This window comes from Artibeus jamaicensis, unplaced genomic scaffold (assembly GCF_021234435.1).
Source record: "Artibeus jamaicensis isolate MK-2021 breed Jamaican fruit bat unplaced genomic scaffold, CSHL_Jam_final contig_3174, whole genome shotgun sequence".
Lineage (NCBI taxonomy): Eukaryota > Metazoa > Chordata > Mammalia > Chiroptera > Phyllostomidae > Artibeus > Artibeus jamaicensis.
Genome location: NW_026521738.1, coordinates 622,856 through 645,385, shown reverse-complemented (window position 1 = coordinate 645,385; position 22,530 = coordinate 622,856). Strand labels below are relative to the sequence as shown.

At 37.8% G+C, this 22,530-nt stretch overlaps 1 protein-coding gene across 1 annotated transcript; it reads right to left on the bottom strand.

Annotated features, from left to right (window-relative positions):
* Window positions 1–811: 811 nt before the first annotated feature.
* MOB1A (MOB kinase activator 1A) lies at window positions 812–22,491 on the bottom strand. Its single transcript, XM_037130869.2, has 6 exons — window positions 22,250–22,491; window positions 18,117–18,283; window positions 14,670–14,763; window positions 12,810–12,943; window positions 5,433–5,596; window positions 812–3,711 (listed from the first exon to the last, which is right to left on the bottom strand). The coding sequence occupies exons 1-6, from the start codon at window positions 22,261–22,263 to the stop codon at window positions 3,634–3,636; spliced, it is 651 nt and encodes a 216-aa protein (XP_036986764.1). The 5' UTR covers window positions 22,264–22,491; the 3' UTR covers window positions 812–3,633.
* Window positions 22,492–22,530: the final 39 nt, after the last annotated feature.

Here is a 22,530-nt window from a genome sequence, read left to right as displayed (position 1 = left end):
AGAGCTTGGAGACTAATTTTTTTCCCTGGGATGGGTTTTAGCCACTGTACCCTTTCTTCTAAGAGTTAAGAAAACATTTTAACTAACTACTAAATGATAAGCAAAGACAACCTTGTACAGAAGCTGCAAAATTATCAAGTTTCACAAATAAGCGTACTGAGACACATACTTTAGTCATTTCTTTCAATACATTTTATTCTGATGAAGTTACAAAAGTAGATACAAAATATCTTTTTGTAAAGTACAGTCAACTGACTTAGAAAAATAGATAAAGCCCCTAAAGGTTTAAAAATACAACATAAATTTTCATGTAAAGAACATTTAAAAATATTTTGATGATAACCAAGACTAACTTATGCAAGCTATTTTTCTATGTAGACCAAACACAGAATGTTCTGTAATCTATAGCACACTGGCAATCCATTTGGATTTACAGAATACTTGTTTGGAATAGGATCTGATGAGAGAAAACCCAAGTGAATTTCAATGCAGTTATTTCAATAAAATTACTGCTATCACATATAATATTCCCCCAGTCTTTTACAGTCTGAAATAGCAAAATAATGCAAAAAGACAGGAGACTGAGGGACTACTATTTTCCCAGAATTCTACAATAGTAAATCCACTTAATGAGCAGGTATCAGGAGGAAGTAATGTCCCTGTAGAAGGCGCTCGGTGTGATGGCCCAGCCAGCATTTTTTAGCTACAGACAAGAGGCGGCCTCTTCTAACCAGACAGAGGTTAACACCAGTGCCATGACTGGGGCTGCTTGGAGACAAATTTCTAGGACTTATACACTCTTTGGGCCTGGTTTATTTATGCTTCTGAGGTAATAATGTTAAGTTTAGAAGCTCTACTTCTAGCATAACCTCACTGCTCAGAGAAAAGGCCGACAGTATAGTCAGGAAACCTCAGCAATTTGTGCAAAGGCTGAAATCACCACCGGGACTGTTCCTCTGACCTCACACACTGAGGCAGTTTCCTTTCGTTGTTATCAGAGTCATGTGACTACTGATTTGCATTTCTTGAGCAAGGAGCCACAGGAGCTAGAGCTCTCCAAGTCTACAAAGGAAATACTGTGTTAGCTTGTGGCCCCCTAAAATCACTTTTATCAGTCCGGAGAAGAATAAAGGATACATTTGGCTATCAATACAAAAACTAGTATGCACATCACTGTCCAAAAGTCTTTTTAAAGGCCTGGAAATAGAAGCACCAAAGGATTAACTGCATAATTTACAAAGCACTCTCCACCCCACTGTCACCAGGCAGGAGGAGCAGAGCAGACACTGAGAGATGACTAGTGATGAAGAAGGTCAGGGTAGGGCGGTTGTCAAACGGGCAAACCCCAGGCACAGGGGATACATCAAGAGAGGAGTCAGGCTGATTTCTTCCAACTCTCATCAAAAGTTGGCCCTCCAGTCTGGAAGGGGCCATCCTCTCCCCATTCCTCCAGCTCTCCTGCCCTTGCCTCCCTGGCTTTGGATGTAAACAAATGCTAACACTGAAGTTCAGATGCATTGTTGGTTAAACCAGATTAGCATGGGAACCTGACAATGTTTTTATTTTTTTAAAAAGGACATTCTGAGTCTCAAATTACCATAATTTTATTTGTGTCATTAGTAAGCTGCCTTTATACTATTCTAACGTGACCTATCTTTGGTTCATTTGGGGCTGGGTCATGAAGAGAAGGAGGATTCCTATCACTGAAAATAAATGGAGAAAAGCGAGAACCCTTTTGTTTGAGAATATTAGAGATGATAATGAAAGCACAACCCTGGTTGAGAAATCTAATTTCATTCCTTGCAGGCTTAATTAAAGCCAATGAGAGAGGAAGTAACATTCTCAGTGGCATCTTAAGAGACCTGCTTTCTTGTTTGTAAATGATTAACATGAACATACCGACGACCTGACAGGGCACCTTTGAACAAACTTAAAACATGGATTATGAAATGTCTTATAGAGGGCTTTTCTCTTTTTTTTGTAAGTGATTATCCCACTTTTTTATTCCTGAAATGACATATGATTTCAGCCTAATAAGATGAAATGTTTGTTTACTTTAAAATTCTGTATATATTTGATAATTTGCTGAAACCGAGTTATTGCAAAAGTGGCATTTCTAAGGAACTCTCTCCTTTACGCTCTAGTCCGGAAAAATAAAAATAAACAACAAAAACCCTATCAAAACTAACTTTTGCCAAATCCACTGAGACATTGGCGAGTACTTTGCAAAAGACACAACTCTGAAACAGGATGATGAGCTTAAAGTGATGCCAGTCTGGCAAGTCTTCAGTGTGCCTGGGCCGCAATGTATTTAAACTGTCAGTGTTTGCTGAATCCTAAAAACCTGATGAAAATCAGATCTGTTCCTCATTAACAGGATTCTTTTTATCTGATTAGAAAAAGAATAATTTCAAGTTTTGATACAAAAACAACACAGGATAAAACCCCTATGGGGGCTCAATTCATCCTGATATTAACAGAATGAAAAAAATTTTTTTACTTATTCCTCCCATGTTGTCTCATTTAAACGTGTGCACACACACATATGCACACACACAAGAATAGGTAACACATAAAACTTTAAGCTGTGTTATAAAATGTGTATACCTTTCAAGTTCTTTTTATTGTGGTTTTCCTTAAGTTTAATCCTTATTGGGATAAAGTTGGTGCATTTCTATAGTACTCTTCACTAAGTCTCAAGCCACAATAAAAACATACAGAAGTAATTATTTAAAAAAGGAAACTCCAAACAAAGCAGTGGAGTACTTTCTTCCGTTCTCCTAGCCAGATTCTCAAGGCCTCTGAAAGACAACGTGAATGAAAATAGTGGTTTGAGACCTAAATTTGTCATAATTTTTTGGAAGTTCGTTTTTTCCAAGCAAAAGATACACATTCAAATTAATCTGAATGTTTTTTAAAAATCTACAAGACCATCCTTAGATGCTTAAAAAAATTAATTCTGATGCACACCCCTAAACATTTTAGATAGGTTCATGTGAACAAAATCCCCAACAGATTAAAAAATAAAGTCATTTTAGAAATAACTGTGGTTACTCCCATACATATCATAATGATTTAAATCACAATCATGGACTTTGAAAAAATATACATATTTGCATTATCGATAAAAACACCAGCATACAACTTCAAGCTACGATGTTATTCAAAGGGACACAAATGTTACATATCTTAAGGAAACTTGAAAATGCCTCTTCTATTTGTAAAATAAAAGCATAATAAAACTAATCTGAGTTTTGAGGAAGTTTTTTGTGGAAACCTACTAATAAATTATTGGTGGAAATTCTTAGTATCCATTATGCTATAACCTGAAATGGACGAAATCATTTTCTTCAGTAAAACTGCAGATTAATCACCACATATTAAAACCAAATGTGACTCAGTGACAGTAACAGGAGTGGTCACACAGTGCTTCAGATTCAGCTGTGTCCTGAATTTCTCACTCTGCCGGTATTAGGCCAACCTACCTTTGGGACAATTTTATCAGTAGACACAGACAATAGGTCTTTTTATCATGTTTTCAGGAAGTCTGCATCATTAGTCTCTAACAGATAGCAATGAGATAGCTCTAACAGTAGATGAAGCAAGAGGGTAACTGTGCTCTAGGAGAAACATTTATCTGTCTTTTGATCCAAGCTTTTCAATTAATTCCTGAAGAGGTGCCAACTCACGCCTATCAATCAGATTAAACTCCTAGAAAGAGAAGAAAAATAAAATTTTAAAATAGATCTAAAATTAAAACTATGTAAATGTCATTCAGAGAAGATATTGCCAACCCTAGTTTTCTGAAATCCAAAAGAATGATGAAATGGTCTCTGTGACCATTTTTTACTCCCTTTTAAAATATAGGGGACTTACTAAAGAAGCAACTGTACATAACAGCATGATGTTCACTGTGTAAAACATTAAAATCAAAGCTAAGTGTGTCCGCATTTACACAGAAATCATCTGAAAACTAGAGCGAATCTTTGGCGGTGGCCACCTCTGGGGCAGCAGACCTTTCCCCTTCAAGCACCTACAGCTGCGGCTGCACTGGGGGGTCTACGCCAGCAACACTCTCGGAAGGAAAACAGACAAGAGCACACAGGACGATCTCCTTGGTGTGATTCACAGCATTGTAATACTCAACATCTACTACAAAGTTATGGTTTTTCCACAAAAAATAATATCTAGACATGTTTACAGTTTGTAAACAATGAAAATAAATCTTTCATTAGTTATATTGGGTTAGCCAGTTATATTGGGTTAGCCAAAAAATCCATTATGTTTTTCTGTATAAAGGCTCCAGTAGCCCTCAGTTGTCTTTAATTTCATTTGAAACAGTTGTTAGATTGTACTGTGACAGCTGTCATATCAGGGTACATTAAAAAAAAGCAACTTGGCAAAACTGGTGCATTTTTATGCAGTCATTTAAATTGAAGATAGAAGAAGACACACAACATTTTTAGTGTATTATCCTTTATTTCAAGAACGGTAAAAGTGCAACTGAAATGCAAGAAAAGATTTGTGCAGTGTATGGAAAAGTTGCTGTGACTGATCCAACACAATGAGTAGTTTGCAAAGTTTCTTGGTACTGTTGACATTTTGGCCAAATGATTCTTTGCTGTGGGGCTCTTATGTATTGGAAGATTAGTTTAGCAGCACCCCTGGCCTCTACCTACTGGAAGTCAATAGCAGAAGAGAGCCAACATACTCAAAATGTCCTAATCAATAAAGTTATTGGTGAAAATGAAAAAACGTGTCTTTTATTTTGCAGAATAAATGTAACAGACTTTTTGGCCAACCCAACAGAATTATATATCTATAAAGTAAGGCTAAAGAGGCACCAATCCTTGATATCCTTTTCAAACAATGTGAATTGTAGTGATACTTTAAAAGTTTCAATTCCAACCAAGAGCCCATAAGGAAACAAATCACATTTCTGAAGGCGGTAGGCTTTTTTAAAGTTTCTAGCTGCTGTCATCATAAGATTTGGCCTTAGGGGGGACTTTTGAAAACTGAACCCAAGACAGCAGGTAAACAAGTTCTTCCAAGTCTCTCTTTCAGGCATAAACATCTCAGGAAACAATCCAACTTCAGACATTTTTCATAGTGTCCCTCTACCCAGCAGTGGCGGAACAGAAGGGTATGGACAAGCTTGCCTGAATTTCTGGTGTTCTGTCATATCCTACCCAGAGACCTGGGCAGTCAGAGGCGGAAGGCCAAAAATGGAGGCGGAGGCGATGCTTTCTATGCCGCTATGCACATCAAGGAAATAAAACAATGTGGCAAAGAGAAAAGAGAATCCTGCTTAAACTTACCTTTATGTCTATAAATAAGACTCTATTTATAGCAATAAATTGCTCTTTATTAAAAGTTACCAAGCTAAGTATGTCCAAGCCAAAGGACACAGAAATCAACATGGTTCAATTTACCTGAACAAAGAAAATAAAGTGCTTAAAGGAGGTGTTGAGGTGAGCCTCCTCTTGCAGCTGCATCACGGAATCAAAGTGCTGGTGATAAATGTGGGCATACACCCTGAAGAGACGCTTTAGAATGGTCTTTGCCACAGACATAAAGTTTTTGGGAAATGGGACACCTGTAACATAAATATATAATGTCAAATATACATATATATTCATTAGTCTTCATCAACTGAACTGTGGAAAGTTTAAATACAGCCATGAGCAACTTCAACAAACTCACATTCACAAATACAAGTCTACTGCCATATATTTTTTAAAAGACAAGGGAAAAAGAATCCCAAACCTAAGTATAAGAGACATATTCACATACCACACTTTTTCTGACTGTCTTAGAATAGCAGGCACAGGTACCAGAAGTTATATATAAGATGCTACTGAATCAAAGTTAAAATAAAACTAATTTTAGCTGTTTAACATAGAAGAGTTTCTTCCTAAGATTAAATGCAAGAATAGGCATTTTGACTGTAAACAGAAATTTTTACTTTGTGTAACCTGTAACTCTAAAAAAAATATTGTACACACTCAACTAGGACTGGAAACTCTCCTAACCAAAAGAAAAAAAAGGCACTCTTCACATCATCATAATCTACTGTTTACAAATAGTTTATCTTCTGAATTACTCTGAAGAGATGGTTTTCTTAAACGAGAAGTTACAAACTTTTTGTTTTATTTTTTTAAATTGCTATTTTCATTTTTCTGTAGTTTAAGAGGGGGACAGACTTCCTAAAAAGGGAAGAAGAGCATGTCCCTATTTTTCGAAGAAAGTAAACACCTCCTTAGAAAGAACTGGGGCTGGTAATGTCTCTCTGAGCAGTGCAGGTAGGGATGCAACTGGTTACTTCCTGAGAACTTTGGTCAGTTAGAAGGTAGGGAGAGAAGAAAAACAATACAACTGACACTAAGTGCAGTGAATAAACACGTAAGAATGAATGTATCTACTTCCAAAATAACCTAGATTAGCTGCCCTTAAAGGTCTGTTCTACAACATTACTCTTAAAACATTTTCTTTCTTTAATCTTTCAGAGGCCAAAAGATAAAACACTTTCTCTTTTCCTACATTTTACTTCTCAGTTAGTCCTTCATAGCTTGAAATTTAGTATATTTTGCTTTCATAAACTGATTTTTGTGAGGGATCCCTCCTCTCCCCAGTCCTGGTTAACAATTTGCTCTTTCAAACATTATTCTGGAGTTCATGGGCATGTTTTTGTGAAATGGGGCTTGTATTTGTGTAGTGAAAAGATGGATTGTTATGTTAAACTCCTTTTCTCTCAGGATTTACAAATGGGCATCTTGCTAATAAAAGGAACAGTAATAACTTGGATATCTATTTTAAAAATGAATAAATTTCACCTAATATGAATATATAATTGACATAAGTAAGATGTAGACAACAGCTTAATGAGAGCAGAAAGAATTCTAGAACAGTAGAATAAATCATTGATGAATGGGAAGCTGAGAAAAGAGAATTAAGTCAAAAGTATTCTGTATCTTCCATAAGAGAAAAAACTTTAATGAATAAAGAAATATAATTTGTTTTAATCTAAGTACCTTCCAAGCTGAATTTAACAAAAATTTCAATTACAGTAAATATACAACATCGAATCTATGAAAAAGGAAATAAAATGCTTAATAATAGAATGAAAAAACTGACCAATAGCAAACAGTCCAAGTGTAACATGATACAACTTTTTCTCCTGAAAAATAAATCTTTCATTAGACTTCAAAAAGGAATCTGCTATGGTCTGAATATATGTGTCAGCAACCCATGTGCACCCCACCTCCACTCCCCCTACTCCCCCAAATCCGTATGTGGACATCCTAACCCCCCTGTGTGGTGTCATTAGTAGGCGGAGCTTTTGGGAGGTGACTAGATCATGAGGGCAGACTACTCTGAATGGGATTAATGCCCTTATAAAAAGAGGTCCTAGGACTTCCAGCCAAGATGGAGGTGTAGGCAGATAGATATACTGTGCCTTCTCGCACAACCAAAATAAAAACAAACAAAAAATTGGAATAAAAAAAAGAACCAGTACTGACAGAAAATTGAACTGTATGGAAGTCCCACAACCAAGGAGTTGAAGATGAAGCATTCATTCAGACCGGTAGGAGGGATGAAGTTGGGTGGCCTGGTGGAGAGAACTCGTGGCAAAGCAGCAGCTGGCAGACGCAGCCAGGTGGCGGATTGTGGAGGGGCTTGGCCCATAAGGCAGCTAGCGGACTGGGTGGTCCCACATTCGTGTGCAGAGAAGCCAGGTGAAGCTGGGGAGCAAGACAGACCACGCCACCCAGGGTCCCAGCATGGGGAAATAAAGCCTCAAAACACCAACTGAAAACACCAGTGGGGGTTGAGGTTCCGGGAGAGACTCTCAAGCCTCACAGAAAAGTTCATTGGAGAGACCCACAGGGTCCTAGAATGTATACAAGCCCACCCATGTGGGAATCAGCACCAGAAGGACCCAGTTTGCTTGGGGGAAGCAGCGGAAGTGACTGAAATCCAGCAGAGAGCGGAGCAAGTGCCACTGTTCCCTCTCAGACCCCGCCCCCACATACAGCATCACATTCCAGCGACTAACCAGCTGGGTTGTCCTGCCCTAGTGAACACCTAAGGTTCCACCCCTCACTATGTAACAAGCACATCAAGACCAAAAAAAAAAAAAGGCCCAAACGAAAGAACAGATCAAAGCTCCAGAAAAAATACAACTAAGCCACGAAGAGATAGCCAACCTATCAGATGCACAGTTCAAAACACTGGTGATCAGGATGCTCACAGAACTGGTTGAATTTGGTCACAAATTAGAGGAACATATGAAAGCTATGCTAAGTGGAATGAAGGAAAATGCACAGGGAACCAATAGTGATGGGAAGAAAACTGGGACTCAAATCAAGGGAGTGGACCAGAAGAAAGAAAGAAATAACCAAAGAGAAAAGAATGAAGAAACGAGAATTCAAAACAATAAGGAGAGGCTTAGGAATCTCCAGGACATCTTTAAATGTTCCAACATCCAAATTATACAGTTACCAGAAGGAGAAGAGGAAGAACAAGTGGAAAAGTCATCTGAACAAATAATGATGGAAAACTTCTCCAATCTGGCAAAGGAAACAGACTTCCAGAGAAGTCCAGAAAGCTCAGAGAGTCCCAAAGAAGGTGGACCCAAGGAGGAACACACCAAGGCACATCATAATTACACTAGCCAAGATTAAAATGAAGGGAGAGAATCCTAGAAGCAGCAAGAGATAAGGAGACAGTCACCTACAAAGGAGTGCCCATCTGACTGTCAGCTGATTTCTCAAAAGAGACCTTGCAGGCAAGAAGGGGCTGGAAAGAAGTATTCCAAGTCATAAAAGGCAAGAACCTACACCCAAGATGACTCTATCCAGCAAAGCTTTCATTTAGAATGGAAGGGCAGATAAAGTGCTTCATCATCCAGCCCTTATTATGTAAAACGTTAAAGGAACTTATCTAAGAAAAAGAAGGTAAAAAACATGTACAGTAAAATGACAGCAAACTCCCAATTATTAACAACCACACCTAAAACAAAAAGAAAAACATGGCCCTGGCTGGTTTAGCTCAGTGGATTGAGCACGGGCCTGCAAACCGAAAGATTGTGGTTTGATTCCCCTTCAGGTCACATGCCTGGGTTGCAGGCCAGTTCCCAGCAGGGGCCAGCTCCCAGCAGGGGATGCACAAGAAGCAACCATACATTGATATTTCTCCCCCTCTCTCCTTCCCTTCCCTTCTAAAGATAAATTTAAAAATTTAGAAAAAAGAAAAACAAACTAAGCAAACAAGTAGAACAGGATCAGAATCACAGAAATGGAGATCACATAGAGGGTTATCAACAGGGGAGTGGGAGGGGGAGTAGAGGGGGAAAAGGTACAGAGAATAAGTAGCGTAGATAGTAGGTACAAAATAGACAGGGGGAGGGCAAGAATAGTATGGGAAATGTAGAAGCCAAAGTTATAAGTATGACACATGGACATGAACTAAATGGGGGGAATGTGGGTGGGAGGGGGTGTGCAGGGTGGAGGGAAGTAAAGGGGTGAAAATGGGACAACTGTAATAGCATCGTCAATAAAATATATTTAAAAAAAAAAAAGAAGTCCCAGAGGGTTACCCTTCCACTATGTGAGGACAAGGTAAGAGGCTGGCAATCTGCAGCCCAGCAGTAAACCTTCCGCAGAACCCAAACATGCTGGCACCCTGAATGCAGAGTTACACCCTTTAGAACCTCAAGAAATAAAGTTCTCTCATTTGTTTATATGCCACCCACTCTGGCATTTTATTACAGCAGCCCAAACAGACAAGACAGAAGCCAACAATATGTTGTTCATAAGACAGACACCCTTACACTAAAAATGACAAGGATCAATCCCATCAATAAATACTAATTCCAAAATTTTACTCAAAATATCAGCAAATAAAAAATACTCTTCCACAAGAACAGAGAAAAAAAATAATGGAGAAAACTGTATGGCTATCAACCACACATACTGGAAAAATATCTGATAAAACTCTACAACCATACACCTAACAAAAAAAAATTGACACACCTCTAACCAAATGAAAGATTCCTGCTCAATGCTAAATACTGGAAGCACTCATAAAGGGAAACAAGGAAAGGATGTCTGCCATTATCACCATTAGTCAGCACTGTTCTGGAAGTACTAGTTGGTAAGTACAATTAGGTAAGAGTTACACAAGAAGTATACATCAGCAAAAAGAGGCAAGATTACTATTATTTTAATGTAATAGAAATGTATATTTTTTAAATGAGAGAAAACCAACCCAAAACAGAAACATTCGAAATCTGATGGTCAATCATAAAATTTATATAAAAATCAACAGCTTTTCTACATATTAAACACTAACCAATTGGAAACCAACTATCTACAAAAAAACATTAAATGTGTAGGAATAAACTTAAGAAACTTGAAGGATTAGCAAGAAGTATAGAATTTTACAAGAGAAAATAACATGAGATGTGAAAAATGAAGAAATATACTTTGCTCTTGCATAGGCAAATTCAGTATTGTCAAGAGAACAAGAATCCTATATTAATCTACAAATTGAATGAAATGGTAATAAAAATCTCACAAAGACTTGGGTTTTGCTTTTTTTTTAACCTTGAACAAATGATTCTAAGTTGTTTGGAAGAACAAATATCCCCAAATAGTCATGAATATCCTGAAAAAGAAGAGCAAGGAAGAGAGCCCTACAAGATGTTCAGCTATGTGGCCATGGTTAATGAACACAGTGTGAATTTCTGTGGGCATGCATAGAGATTAAAAGACTCTAAACTATGTGGCAAACTTGGTAATCTGGGGACAAAACACACATGCATTTGATAAACAGCACTGGGCAAACTGACTAGCATTTATAATTGGGGAAAAAAAAAGGAAATAGTGAGAAAAAAATTCCTGACAGAACAAAGATTTAAATGTGAAAACAAAACCACGAAAGTACTCAATTAAGGAGGGTTAGCAACAGGGGAGTAGGAGGAGGAGAATGGGGGAGAAGGTACAGAAAATAAGTAGCATAGACAGTAGATAGAAAATAGATGGGGGGCAAGAATAGTATGGGAAATATAAAATCTAAAGGACTTGAGACACATGGTCATAAACTAAAGGGGGGGTAGGGTGGAGAAGAATGAAGGGGGGGAATAGAACAACTGTAACAGCATAATCAATAAAAAAATAAAAAAAAGAAAAGAAAACACAAATATTTTTATAATAGTGAAGTAGGGGAACCCTTTCTAATCATTGATTAAATCCAGGTGTAAAGCCCTGGCTGGTGTAGCCCAGCAGACTGAGCACAGGCCTGGAAACCAAAGGGTCACCAGTTCGATTCCCAGTCAGGGCACATGCCTGGGTTGTGGGCCAGGTCCCCAGTAGGGGGCATGCAAGAGGCAACCACACACTGATGTTTCTCTCCTTCTCTTTCTCCTTCCCTAATTCTCTAAAACCCAGATGTCATTAAAGAAAAAATTAATAAGACAAAATAAGAAAGTTATATATATATAATAGCAATAGCAAAAACACTTCATGAATACAATAAGACAAAAGGCAACCAACCTGGGGAAAAACACATACATTTATGATAAAAAGCTAATAGCCTTAACATACAAAGGAATGAGGAAAGGATAGAAAAAAAATACACAACAATTAGTAAAACAATAAAATGCTCAATCTCATCTGTTGGGAGCCGACCAGCAGCCGTCCCTTGACACAACTGGGACGGATGAGATGCATCTGCACAGCAGAGGCAGCTGTGGCTGGATTTCCGGTCTCTCTCTCCTTGCATGTTTGTCTTTGTGATTAATAGGTGGTGGGAGTTTTAGACACCTGCATCTCAGGGTCAATGATCCGCATAATTCCAATGAAGTTGTACAAAATAATTTCTTGGCCAGAGAACAAAGTCCCTCCTAATGAAGTAGCCCCCGAATATCTAAACGTTGATGGAGTAACAGCCCCTCCCCTACCTTGGACAGGAATATGTATAATTAGAAGTAGACAGGCAAAGAAACAGAAGAAGCTGGTTAGCTATTACAAACGAAGCACGTAGAAACAATTACCAAGGAGTCAGAGTCCATATTACACAAAGAAACATTTCAGACAGAAAGATAGCTACATTAGACATCACAAAGGCCTTATAATAAATTTCCTATAACCTCTGCTCAGTCTAGCATACCCTTTTGCCCCATGCCAAATTCTAAGAACTAATAAACAATAAGACATTCAAACTCTACACATAGAGCTATTTCAAATTGTCTGATTAATGACTCTCCTGGTCAAAACAACCTTTGTTTAACATAACTGAAACTATGCAAATTCTCGTACTTTTCCTAGTTACCTCTGTATTGGTTTTTTCTGCTTAACTGATCACACCATGCACCTGTTCCTTTAATGTTATGTAACCATCTCTATAAAAATAAAGTCTAAATCAAACTCTGAGAGTTTGGTCAGACCCACAGAGGCTGGCTGTTCTCCGGCATTTAGACACCCATGTCTGACTCTTCATTTGTCACTTGCGCCGTCCATCCTTCAGGAACCCTGAACCCTGCGAAGGCTGGACCCTGGCACTCATCAATATCTTAAAAATGTAGCTTAAAACAAATTTACTTACCCGTATTATAAAAATTAAAAAATGATTAACAATAAGTATTAGTAAAGAAACAGACAAAAACATGTCTGGAAGGAGTATACATTAATAATCCTTTGAGAGAGAAATGTGGTAGTCCCTGTCACTTTTTTTTAAAAAGTAATAGAGTGTTAAAAAGCACACATTTATCATTTAAAAAGAAAAATAGTTCTACAACATTAACTCACCAATCTTAGAAGGAAAAAGAGTTTCATCATCAAGTTGATCTTGAACCCAAGTCATCAAGTAGTCAATGTATTTTGGTGCAGAACATTTGATTGGCTTTTTAATATTAGTACCATCTGCCCAATGATATTCATATCTGAAGAGGAAAAGGTATTACTGATAAAGTTTTCACATTAACAAATGTGTAAATTATAATCAAAGTAGGTTTACACTTTGTCAACAGAAGTTATATATATATCTTTTTTTAAAAGATTTATTTATTTATTTTTAGAGAGAGCAGAAGGCAGGAAGAGAGGGAAAGAAACATTAATGTGTGGTTGCCTCTCCCATGCCCCCTACTGGGGACCTGGCCCTCAGCTCAGGCATGTGCCCTGACTGGGAATCAAACTGGCGACACTTTGATTTGCAGAGCAACACTCAACCACTGAGCCACATACCAGCTAGAGCAGAAGTTATATACTATCTTTAGTAAATTACTTAAATTTCTATTGAAGATTACTGAGAGTTTCCTATAAAATTATTCTGAAATGTGACAGCTATGATTGAAAGAAGAAGAGAAGATAATGTGACAGCTGGCAGGTCCAGAATATAGAACAGCCCTGGGAAAAATAAAATAATTTCCTTCCTGTCTGTTAGGCAGAGGGTACTGAGGACTGGGGACGGAGCTGATGAATCACCACATTCTGAGATCCTTGGCCACCAGGTTATCACCAATAGGTCAAGATTATAAAACCCTGTTTCTTGGAGAGGGTATTACAGAAAACATCCTTGAGTATGCATTTTTTGCACCCTCACCTTTGCAGAGCTAGAATGATTAACAAGGCTTACACAAAACTTCACTGTGTAAAGCACTGAAGCCATAGATAAGTTTAATTTTCCTATTTATTTTATTTAAATTTCTTTTAAGGAAGCTTGAGAGCTAAAACTTAACACAAAATCAAAACATTCCCCCTAAAATACTGTAATAAAAATATGACTATGAACTCATTGGGGACCTATTTATCCTTTATACCTGTAGCAAATTTAGAAAAGACAGTTTTTTCCCAAGACAGTTATTTCCCAAGAGGTAAATAAATATCTTGATATAATCTATCATCACATAACAGCATGTACTATAGTGAAAAGACTGGAAGGAAACACTTAAATCATACGTTATCACACTTTGAAAAATTATGAGTAACAAAGAGTTCCATCTCTTTCTCAATATTTTTTGAAATTTATTATAGGTGAAATTTTAAAACCTAGTATCTTTAAGTCAGATAACTAAAGCAGCACAATTTGGAAGTAATTAACACCAAATAAGTACAAGAAAAAAGAATCAAATATGAAAGAGTCAACCAAAAACTTGATTTTGCTTTGGCTGGTGTTGCTCAGTGGATTGAGCACTGCCCTGTGAACCAAAGGACTGTGAACCTAGGCACATGCCTAGGTTGCAGGCCAGGTCCCCAGTTGGGGGCACTCAAGAGGCAACCACACACTGATGTTTCTTTTCCCCCTCCCTTCTTCTCTCTCGAAAAATAAATAAAATCTTAAACAAATAAACAAGCAAACTTGATTTCAAGAAATTAACTTAAAAACTAGAAACAGAACCATAATGTTAATAAAATTCTAATTTTTTTCTGTTATTCCTCCAATTCAACATTCACCTTACTATAATGCAATTACAAAACCAAACACTAAATACCAAATGGTAAAGTATTTAATAATAACTAAAAGCTTATAGGTATTTAAGAACTCATAAAACTGAACTGCTTTAACACAAGCAGACAAAAAAAACAAAAAAGCATTATTTAATTTCTATCAGTTAGTGGTTAGCTTTATTTAGTAGTCCACACACCTACATAAAAAGGGGTAATATGTACCTTGGACCTGCAGACATGACTGGACAGCTTGCTTCAGTGCAGAATTCTGTGATAGTTCCATATAACATGTTGATTTGGTTGAAGAAATCCACAGCTGGCAAGATAATAGCAGAATTGTATTAAACTATGTATGTAAACACAACAAAACATCAGACCTCTCAGTTGAAAAAAGTAGACAATGTGCTCCAATTCTTGGGAAATCCAACAATCCAGGATACTGTAAATTCTCTTTATAAGTTGTCACATCCAAGTAAACTTTTAACATTCATGTTTGATGTACTAAGATTTTAACCAGCATATGACAGCAAAAAAATAAAAATCAGGCACAATTCCAACTTAATGGTGACTATTAGGTCATTAGCATACACGATTTGGTTATATCCAAGGGAATGAAAAAAGTCATAGTTTCTATTCACGTGGACCAGACAATATCATTTGTTAGAAAAGTGTTGTGGAATATATTGTGAGGCAGAAGGTACATTGGCTGTTATTAACAAACATTTAAAAAATCTAATTCATTATTAAAAAAAATTGAGGCTATGCATATTGAGGGCATAAAAAAGACACAGGATAATGTCTCTTGACCTGGATTCTCCAGCTAACAGAAGGAACAAATTACAAGAAATGAATAATACAACATATAAGAAGGTAGTTATACAAAGGCCAACACCTAAGTGCCCGAGTTCAGAGCAAAGGCAACACATTAAACAGATGAGCTTGTCAGGGAGTACTTTCTAAAGAAGCTTCAGCTAGATCTGCAAAATAATGGAAGAGGAATGCGGTGAGTAAAACAACTTAACTGACTGAAACATACTCTGTACAAAGAGAATCCCATAGGCCTTAAAACCACACAAGTTTTTAAAAATGTTTTAGTTCCCTGTCTAAAGGAGTACCTAAAAACCCACTAGGGCTTTTCCAAGTTTCTTAAAAAACATATTAAAGGAACTTTGTACAAAACTCCCTCACTGACAAACCTTCCTCTTAAATTAGTCATGTTTCTAAGAAAGCAATACTTAGGCACTGAATATTCTTTCAAATCAAGGAGTACACCCAGATTGTATGCTAGTTTATTGGTCTAAAACAGCGATCTTCAGCCAGTGTGTGCCACAAGAATTTTTAAAACGTGCAATAATTGACTATTTAGTGAAGGCACTGACCTCTTTTCCCTTAGATTATCTAATTAAAAAATGACAACAGCCAACACAACAACAGCTATCTGGTATGAACCAATCAAAATTATAGCAATTCTTTATTTTGTCAGGGCGGCAAGAAATAAATGTTTTTGGTGTACTGCAGAATTTTAGTAATTAGTTTGTGTGCCATGAGATGAAAAAGGTTAAAAAAAATCACTGATCTAAAGCAAGTGCTCTCTAAATGTGCTCCAGGGATTCCCTGTTTCGGGGGGGTCTGTGGGGGCCACTTTAACTGCCCATCTCACTCCCCCAGGAAGCACCCTGGAGTTACCCAGAGGCTCCATGACGTGTGACATCGCCACAGCCTGAAGGCAGAAGCAGAAGTCAGAATCCAGCTGTCTCCTATTAGCTGGACATTAAATAATATTTGCAAAGATGTGAAACAATGCCACACTTCTCACTAAAATTTATTTTTAAAAAGTCATTATTAAAATATGTATTAACATGCAATGGATTTATTACTGTTATTTTTAGATGAATCTAAAAATGAGCAATATTTAAAATTTCTAACACTGTATCACTAGTTATAATTTACAAAATAAAAACTTTTTAGGATTCTCAATAATTTTTAAAAATATTTTATTTATTTTTAGAGAGATGGGAAAGGAAGAAGAAAGACAGCGAGAGAAACATCAACCAGCTGCCTCTCGCACACCCCCAACCAGGAACTGACCAGCAACCCCTGGGTTCTCAGGCTGGTGCTCAACCCACTGAGCAGCACCAGCCAGGGCTGGGGTTCTCAATAATTTCTGAAGAACAAGGGGATCCTGAAACCAAAAGGACTGAAAACAGCTCATCTAGAACACTAAGTCGCAGAGAAAAATCTAAGGCTGAAGAAGGCCAATGAACACCTTTAAAATAAAAGATGGTAATGTGAATAAGGTTTTAAAAAGAGGGGATCTTTTCTAATATGTAATAGTCCACATGCTCACATATCAAGAAATAAAGAAATATACAGTGAAAATATCTAAATTCCAACTACTACAAATCCCCCCACACACACAGGTTACTCTATTAATTTTTTTCTGTACCCTGCCCTCTAAGTTTCTTCGTCCTGTCTTACACAGAAAGTAGTGTTGTGCACTTCTGCACTTTGTTTTTTTTAGTGACATGAATAATGGCTTTTTAATGAGTTGAAAAAATAAATTTTTCTTAATGTGGCTACTAGAAAATTTTTAATTACACTTGTATCTTACTTTTTTAAAAGATTTTTTAACGATTTTATGTATTTACTTTTAGAGAAAGGGGAAGGGAGGGACAAGGAGAGGGAGAGAAACATCGATGTGCAAGAGACACCCTGATCTGTTGCCTCTTGCATGCCTCCAACTGGGGACCTGAACCGCAACCCAGGCACGTGCCCTGACTGGGAATCAAACCAGCAACCTTTTTTTGGTGTGCGGGCTGGCACTCAATCCACTGAACCATAACAGCCAGGGCTTCTTTTTTTAAGGTTTAAAAAAAAAACCACCTGTTTTTTTTTTTTATTGGTTTTAGAGAAAGAGAGAAGAAGGAGGGGGTGAGAGGAGGGAGTGAGATGAGGAGGGGGTGGGGGTGGGGAGAAGTATCAATTTGTTTGTTATTCCACTTATTTATGCATTCACTGGTTGCTTCTTGTAGGTACTCTGACCTGAGACTGAACCCACAACCTTGGTGTGTATCTGATGATGATGATACTCTAAGCAACTGAGCTATTATGTCAGGACCAGAAATGATACACTCTGAATATTCAAATCTCTAGCCTCAGCATATTCTTCTATGCCTTGCCCTCTTCACTTTCTTGAACTCAAGAGTGACTTTCAACTCATGGTTTCCCACCATTTTCTTCCAATCTCTCAATTTCCTACGACAACTCTTAAATCACAACAAATAAGTGACCGTGGTGGACTTTTCTTTCTACGTGATAGGCAGATTGAGAGCTTCTGGGAGCAGAAGCACAACTATATAGATGGATTCCCTAACAAAGTCATGTTCCATCACAGGTAGATTCTTTGCATTTAACAATCTTTTATTTGATAAATGGAGCTGACCTTACTCAGCTCCATTCTCTCCAGAAATTACCCTATAACACTTATCATTTCTCCTTAGGTCTCTCTGCTCAACCACAAAAGCTATAACCAAGAGCTTAGTGTTTCTTTATAGATAGATAATCTATTATATTATAACCCTTACATACCTGCAAAATGAAATTCATTAAGAAAGATTTTAGCAAAACCTTCCTATAAACCAGAAAAGCTTAATGTTACTAAAAACTTACTGTTAACAGCAATCCATTCATTGAGATCCTCTCCCTCTGGCAACATAACAGCTTGTCTCAGATTTCCACTTCCTAGAGTTGCTTCTGCATGTTTTAAGAGTTCATACTGATGAGACCCTTCAGGAATATTCTTCTTTGGTTTGAATGTTTTAGAAGAGCGGCTGCTACTGTTATGTTAAAAGAAAAAACATCAATTTTAGGACCAGAAGCAAAATGGAATAATTAATGGCATAACATAAACTGCCCTGTAAAGTAAAACATATTCCCTGAAAAGTGCCAGGATTTGCAGGGGGAAGGGGGGAAGTGGGGGGTGGTGATGATCACAATAAAAAGAATGCTTTAAATTTCTTTCCTCATGTAGCAGTCTGGGATAATAAAAAGGGCCCTTGAACCAAAAGAAAAAACAACCCCTAGATTTTAGTCCCTGATCTGCCATTATCTCTCTCTTTTTTTTAATATTTTATTTATCTTTAGAGGGGGAGGGAAGGAGAGAGGGAGAGAAACCAATGTATGGTTGCCTTTTCATGCGTCCCCTGCTGGGAACTGGCCTGCAGGGAACTGGTCTGCAACCCAGGCATGTGCCCTGACTGGGAATCGAACTGCAATTGTCTGGTTCGCAGGTCCGCGCTCAATCCACTGAGCTACACCAGCTAGGGCCTTGCCATTATCTCTTGATTGCTTGAGAAACCTAACCTTCTGCCCTCAATTTCCACCTACACAAAATGGTGCTGGGAGGGAAGTAGCCCTAAGGTTCCATCCAATAGCTCAAAAAAACAGCATCTATATCAAAACATCTAGGATGCCATCAAAGCAAACCACAGCAAAAGTGACTTTTTTTTTGAGGCTTTTAACAGGAAAAATAAATGAGAGACAACTGGTTATTGGGGAAAAAAACTTTATTCCTCTCTTTATACACCATCCACAAGGAGTCTTCTTAACATGTCACAAAAACCAGAAACCTTAAATAGATGGACTTCAACTCACAACGATTAAAACTTCAGTAACAGCCCTCACTGGTGTGGCTCAGTGGATTAACTACCACCTGCAAACCTACAGGTCACTGGTGTAATTCCCAGTCAGGGCACATGCCTGGGTTGCAGGCCAGGTCTCCAATTGGAGGCGACTGATTGATGTACCTCTTGCACACTGATGTTTCTCTCCCTGTCTTTCTCCTTCCCTTCCCCTCTCTCTAAAAGTAAAATAAATAAAATCTTTTAAAAAAATAAAAGAAACTTTCAGTAACAGAGCAAAAAGACAAGTAAAAAAAAGTACTTGCAACATATATTACAAAGGATAAACTGGATAATAATGGGCTTCTTCTATACAGGCTAAGGAGATAAATAGGCAATACGGAAGGAAAAATACAATGATTAATGAACATCTGAAAAGCTGTTTAACTAAAGTAAGATATATTCTTCCCTAAACTGAGTGTCAAAAGTTAAAACAATTAACATTAGGTGTGGTGAAGGTGAAAGTGTTTCTGAGAGGGCAATATGGCGGTTACCTTAATACCAAAATGTTCCTCCATCTACCCCTTCCACTTCTGAGTATCTGTTACATACAGGTAAGGATGTGTTTTCCAAGGTTATTTTTTAAAAATAAACTTTTTATTTAGGAGGACAATTGTATTTTTATGACTTCAGTATCATTACTAAGAAAATGGTTTACCTTACAACGTACTATCTCCTTTTTTTATGGGAATGCATTCCTGTCATAACATTCTGCATTCTTTTTATTTCTTTTTTAAACATTTTAAATGTTGTTCAAGTACAGTTTTCTACCTTTTACTCCCATCCTAGCCCCCCATCCAAGATCATTTTTAATAATGAAAAATCTAGAAACAATCCTAAGGCTTACTGAAAGAATGATTAAATAAATTATGATATATCCACAAACCGGAGTATTGTAGTTAAGATAAACAAGATACAAGAACAAGATAGAGCTACATGTGTTTACATGAGAAGATCTCAAGACATGGTTAAAACAAAACCAAATGGATAGCAGGAGCTCATTTCTGTATTTTGTTTATACTATTACAGTTATCCTAGTTTTTTCCCCCTTTCCCCCACTCCAACTAGTCCCCCCTCCCTCAGGCAATCCCCACACCCCTTGTCCATGTCTATGGGTCATACATATATGTTCTTTGGCTACTCTATTCCCTATGCTTTACATCCCCATAATTATCCTGTAACTACAACTGTACTTCTTAATCCCTTCACCTTTAGGAGCCCATTTTATAAATACACAAAGTATTAAGAAAGGATACACATCAAACTGATACTGGTGATTACTTCTAAAAAAAGAAAAAGAATAGAACTGGGGGCTTTTACTTTACCTCCGTAATTTGAATTTTAAGTAAGACTGATTAAAAAGTAAAATCAAATATGGGCAATTTTTGACGTGGCAAATACCTACATTTAAATGAGAAATACTAAATAACAAAGAATAGCCTTTTACAGATAGAAAACTGTGAATGACAGGAAGTTAAATATGGAAAAGATGAAATGATGGCTCAATATTCAAATATGATCTTCGTCTAAATTAAGACTTGTGTTCAAATGACACCATCAAGACAGTGAAAACAATCCACAAAATGGGAGAAAATATTTGTAAATCATAGATGTGACAGTGACTTATATCAGGGATAAAGAATTATTACAACTCAAAAACATAAAGAGAAATAATCTGAATTAAAAATGGCCAAAGGCTGTGAATTATAATTAAAAACAAATTTTTTTAATGGTCAGAAGATTGACATAGACATTACTCCAAAAAATACATATATACAAATAGCCAATAAGTACACGCACGAAAGGATGCTCCACCTTCTTAGTTATTAGGAAAATGAGAACTGACATCAACTACCATTTTACATCCACTTAAGATGGTTATAATCCAAAAGACAACAAGGGCTAGTGAGAGTGTAGGGAAAATGAAATTCATTCAACGCTAGTGGGAAAGCAAAATGGTCCAGTGCTTTGAAAAGTTTGGCAATTCCCTCAAAAGATTAAACATGGTTTCCATGTAACTGAGTAATTCCACTCCTACGCATAATACCCAAGAGAAATGAACACATACATTCAACACAAAAAATTTGTACTACATAAAAGTTCAGAGCAGCATTATTCATAAAACCAAAAAGTGTAAAGTCAAATATCCATCAGCAAAACAAAGTTCAGAAGAAATACACAGCCTCTCACATTTACGTTCAAAGACCAACTAAACAACGTGCATACACAAACCGCTAAATAAACATTAACTCATAAAAAGACTTGAAGGATGGGAGAGATGGTTCTAGCAAAATAGCTATTTGCAATTAAAACATAAACCATACAGACTTTCTGACACGGTAATCATACTTTGGAGCTTATACCCTAAAAAAAAAGGAGGGAAAAAGCGATTTGGATAAAGATATTCTCAGTAGTACTAATTTAAATTTGTAAGTAGCAAAGAATTCAGATTTCTCACAATAAGGGACTAGATTAACTCTAGTTATGAAACACTATGTAATTTTAAATTAATAAAAATGTCAAGTGTGTGGGTAATGTCCGTAACTGAAAATGTATTTAATACATTATATATATAATCACACAACATATATTTAAGTAGTATACTACGTGAACATCGCTATCTGAGAATACTAAATAAGGTGCTAGAGCAATGCTTCTCAAACTGCAGCACTCCACGTTTTCCTGCGGCGGCATTTTTCCGCGGGGGTAACAGTACTGACGATAATTAAAACTGGGCAAACGGTGCAGTAAAAAGCTAAGCCAGCAGGAATCATTACATGAAGGCTCCAGCCTGGAGAGAAACTGGAAGGCCCTGGCCGCGCCCCCAGGTAGCCCCTGCGCCCTCGGGGGAGTTGGGGCGGAAAGTTTGGAGGCGCTACGGCCCTCGGGGCCTTCTCGCTGTTTCCTTTGCGTCGACTTCTCGCTCCATTTCCTTTGCGTCGACTTTTCATCTCCATCTACCTCGGCCCACATCCTATCCTCCCCCGTAGCCGCAAACCGGGGCAAAACTAAAGCCACCCTATTCAACCCCAGGGCTGACCCTAGCCTCAGCCGTCGGCTCGCCCCTCCCCGCCCTCCGCCCTCAGAGCTGAGCCCTGAACCCCTCGGCCCGACTGCACTCACAAGAGGAAGCTCATCTTCTATCCTCAGGCAGGAGGGGAGGGGCCGCTGGCCCCTGCCGCAGTTAGGTTTCCGAGCCCACACGGGAACAGTGAGGTAGCGTTCGGTTCTCAACGCGCCAACAGCCGCCGTTGCTCCGAGCCAGGGTCGAGAGGCTATAACCGACGCAAAAAGCCGAGCCCACCTTGTTCGCCTCCCCCAGCCTAGCAAAACCGAAATGCGGAACCAGCACAATCTCGCGAGAGAAGCTTCCCTTTGCCCTACCCAGCCCCCCAGCCTAAGGG